Raw genomic sequence first — 14,179 nt, 5'->3', positions numbered from 1 at the left:
GCAGGCGGAAGTGGGAATCCCTCCTGCCATTTTTGGAGGGGGGAGGAGTGGGAGGGTAGGGGATGTTGGGGGAGAGGCACCCGACGTGGGGGTGGATCTTTGGTGGAAAGAGTGAGTGGGCATTTCTCCTGCCTTTTCACTGCTGCCAGGGGGAGGGGGGTCTGCATGGCAAAAGGAAGTGGGCATCATTCCTGACATTTTTTTCTCATGGGGGGAAGCATGGCAGGAGGGAGTGGGCATCCCTCCTGCCAATTTTTGCTAGCACAGAGGGGAGGGGGGCAGGGGAAATTTCCGATGTCACGTTCATCGGGGAGGGCCATTATCGGTGGAAAAGGGGCTGCTTTTTATGGGACAGATATTTTGCGTGTGTAACACATGCAAAATATCTATGCTATTTAAAAAAATGAAACCCCCCCCAAACAGGCAGACCTGTCAGTTTTTTCAGATCGTTAAAATCCTTGGGGGTTTTTTGTGAATAACTAAATGATGTTAGTGTATCAATCGCCTGGCTAGTTTGCAAGGGTTTTTTGCTAATTTGTATTGCTGGATCAGAAAATGGGTGATCGAGGGGAAAAATATGAAGTGAGCTGTTTTGTGCATCGGGTCAGCAAATGTGATTGTTGCTAAAGCTATCATAACAGGTTTAATGACAATCACTGGCTTTAGTGCATCTGGGCCTGAGTGAGTAGAGTTGGAAATATCTGTAATGGAATTGGATCCTTGACACTCAGTTGAAGTAGAAAGGAGAACCAAGGTTGTCTGAGCCACAAAGGAGCTATGAGAATCATGTTAGCTGATTATTATTTGAGTTTGACTAACATCTTCAGAACTAGAGGGATTGGCGGAAACACATACAGGAACTTATGTGACCAATCCAGAAGAAATGCATCTGCTTCCAGATGATGAGGAAAGAACTGTCTGGAGCAGAATTGAGGTAATTTGTAATTGTGGGAAGATGCAAATAGGTCTTTCTGAGGATTCCCACAGAGCGAGAAGATGGGTTGTAAGATTTTGGAGTTGAGAGCCCATTTGTGCGGCTGAAGAAATCTGCTAAGCTTGTGGGCCAGGGCATTGCCCAGTTCTAAATGTGAAGAACTTCTTGACATAGAAGAGAGCCCGTTATCCCTTGTTTGTTGATATAGTACATTGCAACTTGATTGTCTGTTTGGATAAGGACTTGGTTGAAAAGATGATCCTGAAATGTTTTCAGGGCATCGCAAATTGCCCAAATCTCTAACAGGTTGATGTGCAATGCCCTCTCTCGAGTACACCACAGGCCCTAAGTCCAGAGACCATCTAGGTGAGCTCCCCATGCATACATGGAGGGATGTGAAAGAGCAAATCTCTGGAGAGATTTGCCAGTTGCAACCACCATTGGAGAGTTTGACAAAGAGGTGAGGAGACTCTGATCTGCTGGGATGAGGCATCCATGGCCTGAGACCACTGAGATGCTAGGTTCTATTCAGCTGATCTGAGATGAAGTCAGTCAAAGGAAGTTACATGAACTTTGGTTTCCATGTGACCCATGAGATGCATTATTTCTTTTTAACATTTTTATAAATGATATTGCTGAAGAGTTGTTGGGTAAGATTTGCCTCTTTGCAGATGATACCAAAATCTGCAATAGAGTAGACACCCCGGATAGTATGAATAACATGAAGAAAGACCTGGCGAAGCCTGAAGAATGGTCTGAAATTTGGCAGCTAAAATCTTATGCTAAGAAATGCAAGGTCATGCATTTGGGCTGCAAAAACTCGAGGGAACGGTACAGATTAGGGAGTGAAGAGCTTATGTGCATGACAGAAGAACAGATCTTGGGTGTGATTGCATGTGATGATCTTAAGGTGGCCAAACAGATTAAAAAGGTGATGGCGAAAGCTAGAAGGATGCTAGGTTGCATAGGGAGAGGTATGGCTAGTAGGAAAAAGGAGGTACTGATGCCCCTGTATAAGACTTTGGTGAGACCTCATTTAGAATATTGTGTACAATTCTGGAGGTCACACCTTCAAAAAGATTTTAAAAGAATGGAGTCGGTCCAGAGGAAGGCTGATAAAATGGTATGTGGTCTTCCTCATAAGGCATATGGGGACAGACTTGGAGGAAAGGCGGGAGAGTGGAGATGTGATAGAGATAGAGATGTTTAAATATCTATATAATGTAAATGCACACGAGTCGAGTCTCTTTCATTTGAGAGGGCATAGGATGAAGTTAAGAGGTGATAGGCTCCGGAGTAATCTAAGGTAATATTTTTTTACAGAAAGGGTGGTAGATGTATGGAACAGTCTCCCAGAAGAGGTGGTGGAGACAGAGACTGTCTGAATTTAAAAGGGCCTGGGATAGACACGTGGGATCTCTCGGAGAGAGAAAGAGATAATGGTTACTAGATGGGCCAATTGGCCTTTATTTGCCATCATGTTTCTATGTTTCTATTTGTTTTGCTGAAATGTTCTGCAGAGTAGAAACATGATTGCAAGTTAAAACAAGGCGTTTTGTCTCTGCTGGGAAAAGAATGCTCGTAGAAGATTGGTGTTGAGAACAACTCCTACAAATTCCAATATTTGAGATGGTTGAATATAAGACTTTGGAAAACTGGCTTTGAATCCCAGAAGCTTCAGAAGAATTACAGTCGCCTGTGTAGCTGAGTGCACTGCTTGAGGCGAAGTAGCTTTTAGCAACCAATCGTCCAGATAAGGGAACTTTTGAAACCCATAGGTATGAAGGGTTGCCATTACCACCACTAGGCATTTTCTGAACTCTCTTGGAGAGGAAGTGAGGCCGAATGGTAGAACTTTGTATTGAAGATGGTGACCTACACGAAAACGAAGGAACTTTCTGTGATCGGGATGTATGGGAATATGTGTTTAGGCCTCTTTGAGGTCTAGAGAGCACAGCCAATCATTTTATTTTTAGAAGTGGGTATAGAGTCCCCAGGCATAGCATGTGAAATTTTTCTTTGACTAAATATTTGTTGAGAGCTCAGAGGTCGAGAATGAGATGAAGACCTCTCATCTTCTTTGGAATTTTGAAATAGATGGAGTTAGGGGGTACTTTGGAATTAGGAAATAGATGGAGTTAGCCAGCCCGGTTGATTCTGGATGCTACTTGACCCCCGGTTGGGGGACAGAGATAGCTGAACCAATCCGCTACAAAATTTGTGTGAACATTTATTGATATTTATTTACTTCACTTTTCACTTTCAGCATACTTGTACACTAGTTCAATTTAACTGGGCAAACCCTTCTAGGTTTATGATTGTGACAGCTGGTGCATTAGGGACATGTTCCCACTGCAAGCTGTGAGACTGAGGGCTTCCCATTCCCATTTAATAATTTGTGGTAGGCTGGTTTTGGTCCGGCGGTCTCTGCCCTTCACCCGTTCTTTTCAGTCAAGGGAGACTTATTGTTCTTGCCATTTTTGTAGCACTCCCCTTTTTGGGGGTTTTATATTGTTCAAGAGAATAGCTGACATACCCTCTGTAACATTCGAAGACTAAAGAAACATTTTTTTTAAGATGATTCACCTGACTTTGAAAGGAAAGGGAAGAGTCCAACAAAATACCCAATATCCTAGTTGAAAAATCTATCTTCAAAAGATCTCCAGAACTCAAAGTTATCGAAGAAGGTAAAAGATCAATTTTCAGGCCAAACCACAATAATTTAATTTTTGCCTCATTGAGCTTCATTTGAATAGGTTTGTAATATTGAAATACAAGAGTTAATATTTGATTCAAAGTTGGTCAGCATTGGGTCTACTTCTAATAAGATGAAGATGTCATCAGCATATGTGAATACTGTCTCAAAAGCAGTTTGACATATTTCTTTAAGGTGGTCATATAGATGTTAATATGGAGAGGGGACAATGGAGAGCCCTGTGGAACCCCACAGAGAGGCTTCCATGTTGGATTACTGTTTCATGCTGAACATCATCAAAAGCAGAGAAAGATCAAACTGAGAAGTAAAAGAGGACTGTTTTGGAGGGTTGTTTGGAGGAATGGTGTTGAAATGAAGAGAGCAACCCTCCTGTATGACTTTGAGGATCCAAGTTTTCGTGGTAATGAGAGTTCAGCAATGATAATATAAAAGAAGACGGCCTCCGATGGGTTGGGGAGGTGGCTGTGTTGGAGGAATTGTGGCTCTGCTCTCTAGTAGCATGTCAAAAAAACTGAGTTGATTTCTGTGGAGCAGAAGTCTGAGGTATTTTTGTTTTTTGTCTCTTTTGTGGTGAAGGTTTAGAAGAGGACTAGGTTGCTGGATAGTGACTCTTATAAGAAGAATAAGAAGGCTTCTGGGAAGATATAGATGGTTGAGTCTTAGACTTAAACCTTGCTAAAGTAGCCCAGCCCTGCTCATGTCAAGTAAGTCTTTGCGTTGCATCCTCGACTTTGTCTCCAAACAATTCTTCTCCTAGACAAGGAATGTTGGCTAAGCGATCTTGAATGCTGATATCAAGGTCAGAGACTCGAAGCCATGCGAGACATCTCATGGCAATAGACATAGCCGATGCTCTAGATGTCACATCAAATGCATCAAATGTTAATCTAGCCATGAATTTTCTAGTTTGAAGGAGGCTATGAGTAGTTTCTTGAAACTCTGGAAGACAATCAGGTGGAATATATTGCTCAAAATCAGCCAGTCTCTTTATGAGTTGTTTAAGATAAAATGACAAAGACATTATAGCTCAGAACTCTGCTAGTCAACATAGAGTTTTGGTAAAGTGGCACCCAAACTTATCCATGGTGCGACCTTCACAGCCTGATGGCGCACTAGCATACACTCATGTGCTGGAGGATTTTTAAAGAGTGGGTAACAACCAGCAAAGACTAGTGTGGTAACTGTGGCTTATCAAAGCCCGGGCACGACTGTATTCTGTACAAAGAGTCAATTTTCCTTGGAGCTATGGGAAGTGTGAGAGGAGTTTCACAGTTCTTAAACATAGCTTCCTTAAGTCTATATATATATATAAAATCGGAGGTATGTATGTGTGTATGTATGTGTGTGTGTATGTGCCGCGATCACGCAAAAACAGCTTGACCGATTTGAACGAAACTTGGTATGCAGATCCCTCACTACCTGGGATGATATGTTCTGGGGGTCTCGCGGCCCACCTGCACACGTGGGCGGAGCTACAAACAGAAAATCAAATTCACCCATTCATGTCAATGGAAAAAATGTAAAAAGCTGCCATTCTCACAGTAATTCAAAAACGGCTTGACCGATTTGAACGAAACTTGGTATGCAGATCCCTCACTACCTGGGGTGATATGTTCTGGGTGTCTCGTGGCCCCCCTGCACACATGGGCGGAGCTACAAACAGAAAATCAGATTTCACCCATTCATGTCAATGGAAAAAATGTAAAAAGCTACCATTCTCACTGTAATTCAAAAACGGCTTGACCGATTTGAACAAAAATTGGTATGCAGATCCCTCACTACCTGGGGTGATATGTTCTGGGGGTCTCGCGGCCCACAACTCTATGTTGCTTGCTCAAGGGTGGGTTCACCCAAGAATTTATATGTTCTTGCTCCAGGAGGTGAAACTAAAATTGTTGTTTATAATCACGTTTTGCGTTAGTTGTATTGTATTCATTTTGTCAAATATTTCACATTATTATTTGAATATTGTACTTTTTATTAAGCTGTAAAAAAATACTTTCATTCACCACTATAAAGTATCTTTATTTGAATCCATTTACAGTGTTATTGCTATAATTAAATACCCGTGCAACGCCGGGGCATCAGCTAGTAAAGTATAAAGAGGCAACTTGAGGAGCCCTTTAGGAGGCTCATCAAAATCCAATGCCTGAACTAGGATAATTGCAATCCAGCCCAACATGACAGCTCCCCAAGCCAATAACTTGCACAAAGGTATACATTTTCAATAAAAAAATTTATTCAATTTATATTAAAATGTCAATTAATTATAATGTGGCCTTTCCATAAAACAAAGCCCCAAAGACCTTTGTTCTAGGGAGAATTCTCACAGCTGTTTCAATTGTCTGTCTGTAGAATATCTCAGTGGTCTGCTAGCTTACATCTCCTTATATACACTATATGACATCATTCCTCCAGCGCCACATGATTAGTCAATACATTTTCTTATTTCATTTATGGCATACAATTTGATACAGAAACAAACAAACAAATTCCTGAAGTTACTACACTAAAACTTAATACTTTTTAAAGAAATAAAGAAAATTAAGTATATATTGAAAACAAATTGTAGAAAAAGTTAACATATGTTCATAAATAAAGCATAAAGTAAAGATTGGAATTGTCCTAATAAGACTGGTGAACACAAGCTATTGCAAAAATGTCCTTTTATTCATCCAATATCTCAATGACTCGCCCAGGATTGTTTGGCTTCAAGCACTGTGGTAAAAGACTCCATACTGTAGCACTGATTTGAGTATTTAGATATCACTCAAAACAACATTTGGTATAACCGAGAAGATTCTCAACACTCCTGAAGCAGGCCTGTTCGGCCGAAACATATACATGTTGAGTCATTGAGTTATTGGATTAATAAAGTCTTTTGAATTATTGGATGAATAAAAGGATATTTTTACAATAGCTTGTGTTCACCAGTCTTATTAGGACAATTCCACTCTTTACTTTGTGTATTTGAGTTTGTGGTTTTGTTTCCCCTGTTTATTCCATAAATAAAGCATGACTTACTGCACAGAGAGGTTCATATGCATATTTGTACACAAAAGGTTTCTAAAATCTATTTAGTCTTAAAAAGAGGTATATTTCTAAAAATAAATTGATAAACTCTTAAACAGCTTATAAAGAACTAAAAGAAGTAAAAATATATATTGGGAAATACATAAAGACAAACGATAACATTTGCTCCTACAATGAATGAATCAAAGAGGCTCTCTGACCCTGGTGCTGTCTCAGTACAGTGAAGCTGGCAGCCCACAGTATCCCACCAATGGAATGCAAAACATGTTTCTTTTAGAAGGGAAAATATATCATATCCTTAAACAGTGCCTTTTTTATATGCAGGCAAAAGATCCTTAATTCTAAAAAAAAAACAACCCAGAAAGGATTCCAGGAATATGCATCATTATAGACAATAATTTTACCCTTAGAAAGAAATATGAAGATATCTTTAAAGAGCAGTATGTCTCTCTGACCTTAGTGCTGGATTATAATGCAACAAGAAGCTAATTAGCCTCCACTGTTATAACCATTACAGATTTAAAAGTGTGCTGCACAGGAAAAAAATCCTTTCACGATTGCAGACTCTAAAGGAGATAAAATAAATACACTATAAAGCAAAAGCAAATAAGCTTGTCTGGGTTTCTAACTTTGAGTCTGGGTCTCTCTGATCACAGCATGCTTCAAAATGCCGATTATTTTTTTTTTTTCGGTAGCCTGCATTTCTCTCTTATGCTCAGCAGAGCAATAGAGAGTAATTTAATCTAACAAAACACGGAAAATATCTCTCCCTGAAAAATATGTTTTGTATATACACTAAAATAAACGTCACCTAATCAGATGGTAAAAGGAATAGAAATAATTTAAAGTAGAAAAGTATTCTTTAGATTAGGAATGAACTCAATGTAATATATTTTAAAATCTGACTTTAAAACATACCTCTTAATTCTTTCACAGTTCCTCCTAAAGGATGTAGGAATAGGTCAGGCATTTCTATAGCAACAGTTGACCTCTCCCAGTGTTTTGCCCTGGGTCTCATACAAGAATGTTAGAAGTCGTGAAAGGTTAAGAAAGCCTCTTCCAGACTGGTTTTGTTCACTTTTCATTCCAACAGTTGAACAAACCATATGTTTCTTCATTAAAATATTATATACACTTTTTCACTTTCACATCTCTATTCACTTGGGCCCAAGTCACTCCCATTCACTCATTTTTAGAAAGTTTTATCAAATAAATCAGACTTTTAGTTAACTAAGAACACAAAGAAGACATTTGAATTCAGCTATGCTATCCAGGCTAAAGTAGAAAAGGAGGGGGGGGGGAGGTGAGAGATAACAGAACATAGGCAATTCAGGTCATGTGATTAAGCCACGGAACAAAAAGAGAACCCAAAGGTGGGAATCTAAAGTCTGTTCAGAGCTGAAAGCCTGAAAACAAATAGGGAAAAAACCTCAGGATTTTCACTTTACCTTTGCAAATGTCAGTGCAATATAGCCTTTACAAATTTCTCACTTAATAACCTATGCATGGTGGAGAGAGGGACCTTGAGGTGATAGTGTCTGACGATCTAAAGGTAAAGAAACAGTGTGACAAGGCGGTGGCTGATGCCAGAAGGACGCTGGGCTGTATAAAGAGAGGCGTAACCACTAAAAGATAGAAGGTGTTGATGCCCTGTACAGGTCGTTGGTGAGATCCCACTTGGAATATTGTGTTCAGTTTTGGAGACCATATCTGGTGAAGGACATAAGACGATTTGAAGCGGTCCAGAGGAGGGTGACGAAAATTGTAGGAGGTTTGTGCCAAAAGACGTATGAGGAGAGACTGGAAGCCCTGAATATGTATACCCTAGAGGAAAGAAGTGACAGGGGAGATATGATTCAGACGTTCAAATACTTGAAAGGTATTAATGTAGAATAAAATCTTCTCCAGAGAAAGGAAAATGGTAAAACCAGGGGACATAATTTGAGGTAGAGGGGTGGTAGACTCAAGAACATTGTAAGGAAATTCTTCCTTACGGAGAGGGTGGTGGATGCCTGGAATGCACTCCCGAGGGAGGTGGTGGAGAGGAAAATGGTGACAGAGTTCAAAAAAGCGTGGGATGAACACAGAGGATCTCGAATCTGAAAATAATAGTAAATATTGAAGAACTAAGGCCAGACTTGCATGGTCTGTGTCCGTATATTGCCATTTGGTTGAAGATGGGCTGGGAAGGGCTTTGATGGCTAGGATGGGTTAGATGGACTGGAGGAGCTTTGACATAGATTTCTGTAGATGGAACCTAAGGACAGTACCGGGCAGAGCTTTGGGTTCTGGCCCAGAAATAGCTCTAAGAATGAAAATTTAAATCAGTAATTTAAAGAGTGGGTAAGGTTAGGCAGACTGGATGGACCATTCGGGTCTTTATCTGTCGTCATCTACTATGTTACTATGTAGCAAAATTCACATTATTTTCTTCTCTTTCTTATTCTGATTGCTTAGCCATAAGTTTTCCCTGGTCATTTGTGAACTTTTTATCTTGTTTATTTCTTCAAGTTTCTTTACTACTGTCCCAGGAAGTTCCACTTAAACCCATTCAGGTGATTCTCTAATCTGTTCCGTTGGGTTCATGGTCTAACTAATAAACCTGGGAGGTAGTGGAAATACATGTGACTGTATGGTTCTTCTTTTATATATGCCAAAACCTCCCTTCCTTGGGATACTGTTCACCTTGATCCGTTCACTATTCTCTGCCTTGTTAGCCAGAGTTCATCTCATGCCTCAAGGAGCTCTGCTCTCAGTTCAGTGTCTGAATCTAATTTAGTAGGCAAAGCTTTTCTCATCTGCCTGAAAAACTTGGTGATCTGCCTGAAACATCCCCATCTGCCTGAAAAGAGGTGATCTGCACCTGGGCGGTGGAGAAGATGGATTTGATGGGATGCCATAGACTCTGGAGCAGACAACATAGTTTCAAGATTAGTATCAGTATGAAAAGAGATCTGAACTCCAAGAAATTCTCTGTAAGGAGAAGATGAAGATGGATACTTCTTGGTCAGGGGATGGAATTGATATCTCGTATGAGGAAAGACTAAAAAGGTTAGGGCTCTTCAGCTTGGAAAAGAGACAGCTGACAGAATATATGATTGAAGTCTACAAAATCCTGAGTGGAGTAGAACAGGTACAAGTGGATCAAATTTTCACTCCTTCAAAAATTATAAAGATTAGGGACCTCAATGAAGTTACAGGGAAATACAATACTTTTAAAACCAATAGGAGGAAATTTTTTTTCACTTAGAGTATAGTTAAGCTCTGGAACGCATTGCCAGAGTTTGTGTTAAGAGCAGACAGTACAACTGGTTAAGAAGGGTTCGGACAATTTTCTGAAGGAAAAGTCCATAGTTTGTTATTGAGAAAGACATGGGGCAAGCTACTGCTTGTTCTGGATTGGTAGCATGGAATATTACCACTCTTTGGGTTTTGACCAGGTACTAGTGACCATGAGAACAGGCTTGATGGACCTTTGGTTTGACCCAGTAAGGCTATTCTTATGTTCTTATGACAGTGAGAACATCGAGAAGAACTCCTGTGATGATGTTGATGAATGAGAACCGGTACTGTGAGATGTCGAGGCTCCTTTAGATTTATTAGAGGAGTGAGGATTGGTACAGTGGAACCTTGATGCTCTTTGAGATGTAGGTTTACTAGGAGAGCAAGGTTCGGTACTCTGGGGCATTAATGTGCCATGATCAGGCTGGGCTGGTACAGAGTGTGTCAGTGCAAGCATCGGTGCCACATGTGCCTTAAACCCTGGAAGGACTGCACCAGTATCATTGGCTCAACAGCCAGTACTATAACCATGATGAGGAAGCACGCCTAAATGGAGACACAGCCTGCCATGAACAAGATCGATGGTGGTGTTGACACTTGGCTTGCATGAAGGGACTAAATGAAGATGCCAGCAATGCTGGATGAGATGAGGACATCTTCTTAGCAGGTTTACCTGATGCAGGAACTGAGTCTGACATCAAGGGAGGCATTGGTATCGCTAGCGCTGATTTATCCTCGGAGGCCATGGCTGCTCCAAAAAGCTTCTCTTGCTGGATGCATTGAGCCTTAAGAGAGCATTTTTTCAAATAAGACAGAGGGGTACAATAGTCCACTCAATGCTCCGGCCCTAAAAAGTGAATGCACCAGTTGTGCGGATAAGTGAACGATATGGGCCGTTGTCAACGAGAGCACTATTTGAACCTACTAGAAGGCCTCAACATGAGAGGAAAAATCTTGGCACCAAAGTCAAAAAACATAATGGTTGCAAAACAGACAGAAAAATACAAGTTGAAAACCCAAAGGCTAAACAGGCTGAAAGCCCAACTGAGAGAAGTTTAAACGTTGAAAATTTGATGAAAAAACTGAAGCAAAAGTAAAGAAAGTAAAACACTATTTAGATAATAGAAGAAAAAAAAAAACGAGCCAAATAGGCAAAAAATATGGACAGAATTCACAACTTCTTCACTCCGCAGAAAATGAAGAACTGAGGAACTGTGAACTGATGTCGGGCGGGAAGGCACTCATTCATGCGTCGTGCGGGCAGTCTCAAAGCTTTGCAAAAGCTTATTGACAGTACACTTTAGAACTGTCCATACTGGTCTCCATGGATGACATCACCCACATGTGAGAATATGCTGCCTGCTTGTCCTAGGATAAACATAAGCTACTGAAGAAAAAGGAACCCTTACATCACTTGAGAGAATAGCAACTCTTACCTTAAGCAACTTCATTAATCCCTCTAATTGTACCATCAGCTCCCGCCGACTCTCTTGAAGTGCTGACATTCTTTGTTCAAGTTCATCTTTCCTCTGCCTATAAAAGGAACATACAGGAAAACACAAAATAAACTTCTGAGGACGCCTAAACAAACTCAAGAGAACTTACACCGATTCTGCCAAATTGATGGGTTTAAATTACATTAGAGTTTCCTCAGTTAATCACAGAAAAGAGCATTTAACAGGGACAGATTCTTCAAACTTTCAAAGACTACAAGAATGAGAGGGCATTCAGATAAATTAAGAGGAGACAGATTCAGAACCAATGCTAGGAAATTCTTCTTCACCCAGATGGTGGTGGACACCTGGAATGCGCTTCCAAAGGGCGGGGTAGGACAGAGTATGGTATTTGGTTTCAAGAAAGGATTAGATGTTTTCCTGAAGAAAAAGGGGATTGAAGGGTATAGATAGAGGATTAATATGCAGATCCTGGACCTGATGGGCCGCCGCGTGAGCAGACTGCTGGACATGATAGACCTCTGGTCTGACCCAGCAGAAGCACTGCTTATGTTCTAAATGTAACTAGATGACACCAGGAAAAATTTACCTAAGGATGCATCCCTTTTCCTGCCATTGCCTGACCTCAGCACAATGCCTCACTATTTCTTTTTTTTATTTATAGAAGATTAAATAATTATACAATCAAGAAAATTCTTGTACAGAAAAGTTTGACCCATACATAATATATTACAATACATTTAATCAAGTCAAAGGTAAATGAAACATTATGTGTTTAAGCTAAAGTCCACTATATAGAAAAGGGTGGATCAGAAAATAACATAAGAAAAATTATTTTAATACCAATAATCAAAGGTATAATGAAAGGTCAGTGAAGTCTTTCTAATTAAAACTCATATAGTACCTTCAACAACAGGAGACAAAGGAGGAGCAGGAATCAAAAACTTCTTTGCCGCCAAAAAATTGGTTAGATGTAAAGGATCAGAAAATATATAACGTACAGATTTGTACTTCACAATACATTTACAAGGAAATTTTAAGAAATATAATACTCCTGAATGTAATACTCCAGGTTTTAACAAAGGAAATTGGCTTCTCTTTTTTTCTTTTTGCATCTCTCTTGAGACATCAGGAAAAATCAAAAAACTTCTTATCACTATGATGAAAGAACATTCTCAGCAACCACTCTATCAGAGATTAAAGCAAAAGTAACCACCATTGTCATGATAACATTTCAGCATCTGTTCATTCATCCTGGTCAGGGGGACAATAGTACACTCCTATCACTATTATTTTCCCCCTTACATGCGGAATTTCTACCCATTGAGATTCCAAGGTGTGTTTCTGCTCCTGTAGAATTTTTAGTCTGTTTGATTCAGGGCCCTCCTTAACATATAATGCTACGCCTCCACCAATTCGATCTACCCTACCACTACGATATAACTTTTATACCAGTATAACAGTGTCCCATTGGTTATCTTTCTTCCACCAGGTTTCAGAGATGCCTATTATATCTATATTTTCATTTAGTGCAATATATTCTAGCTCTCTATAGGGGAGGTGCTCAAAGCTGTAAGTATTCTATCTCTGCAAGCCAGTTTGCAGGAAGGGATAAATCACCACATACAAAATCTAGAGTTCATGTAACTGAATGGCAGTTTCCTGAATCCAAGTTAATGTAGGTTTTAGTCCTTAGTGGATTCAAGGTCTTGGAACAGGAAAGCTTTTAGTAGTTTCCTGAATCTAAGGTAATGATCACATATGCACAGTTTCAGAGGAATATTGTTTCATAGATTTGCAAGTTAGTATTGAATGGACAGAAAATCAATCCAAAAAATGAGAAAATAATTCACTAACACAAATTATTTAGATCGCAATGATTTATTTCTTCATATTTAATATGATTAGTGTACCTCAAACACTCAGACATCAATTTCAATTATGTGCCTTTACTAGGGTAATGTTTACTTTCATCAGTCACTTTAACTCACATACAAAACTGATCATACAAAAAATATAAAACTTTTTCCAAAAATCAAACACTTAAAAGCTCCTTGTGACCCTGGGCAAGTCACTTAATCCTCCATTGCACCAGGTATAAAAATAAGTACATGTATACAGTATATGTAAACCGCTTTGAGTGTGGTTGTGTAACTACAAAAAGATGGTATACAAGTCCCAATCTCATTAGAAATGAGGAGTGGCCTAGTGATAGAGCCTCTGCATCCCCAAAGGTTGTAGAATTGAATCCCAGAGCTGCTCCTTGTGACCCTGGACAGTCACTTAATCCTCCATTATCCCGAGTACAAAAATAAATACCTGTATATATGTAAACTATTTTGAATATGGTTGTTAACTATAAAAAGTTATACAAGTCCCAGTCCCCTTAGGGATTCAGTTAAGTATTTGATTTTTGGAAAAGGTTTTATATTTTTTGTATGATATTGTTGGGCAAATTCTAGTGTTTCCACTTTTTTGTGTGATTGAATGGATAGAAACAGCTGTCTGATAGATTTCAGGTTTTTATACATTGGAAATTTCAGTTGTAGGAAACCTCTGGTAGAATAGTTGGTAGAGCTTTGCAGCAATATTGCTGAGTCTGTTAGATAGTTGGGTGTGTTACCACTTAAGATTTTATAGACTGTGATGCCTATCTTGAATTTTATTCTGTTTGTTAGAGACAGTCAATATGGTTTATTGCAAAAGGGTTTTAAGAGTTTGGATTTCCACAGTCCAAAAATTTGTTGAACTGCTGAGCAT

The 14,179-nt window shown here is 39.6% G+C and overlaps 1 protein-coding gene across 11 annotated transcripts in view; it reads right to left on the bottom strand.

Moving 5' to 3' along the window:
- Nucleotides 1-14,179, bottom strand: part of DTNB (dystrobrevin beta) — a 420,990-nt gene that overhangs the window by 188,969 nt on the left and 217,842 nt on the right. For all 11 annotated transcript variants that reach the window (XR_004538818.1, XR_004538816.1, XR_004538817.1 and 8 more), the window contains one exon: nt 11,402-11,498. Coding sequence is in view for 8 of the 11 variants with exons in the window: in XM_033938256.1 (XP_033794147.1) it covers nt 11,402-11,498 (97 nt within the window). In the remaining 3 variants the exon portion in view is untranslated. The remainder of the gene's footprint in view (nt 1-11,401; nt 11,499-14,179) is intronic.

Source organism: Geotrypetes seraphini, chromosome 3 (genome assembly GCF_902459505.1).
Source record: "Geotrypetes seraphini chromosome 3, aGeoSer1.1, whole genome shotgun sequence".
Classification (NCBI taxonomy): Eukaryota; Metazoa; Chordata; class Amphibia; order Gymnophiona; family Dermophiidae; genus Geotrypetes; species Geotrypetes seraphini.
The sequence above is the reverse complement of the archived record's forward strand: the minus strand, read 5'-3'. Positions and strand labels throughout refer to the sequence as shown.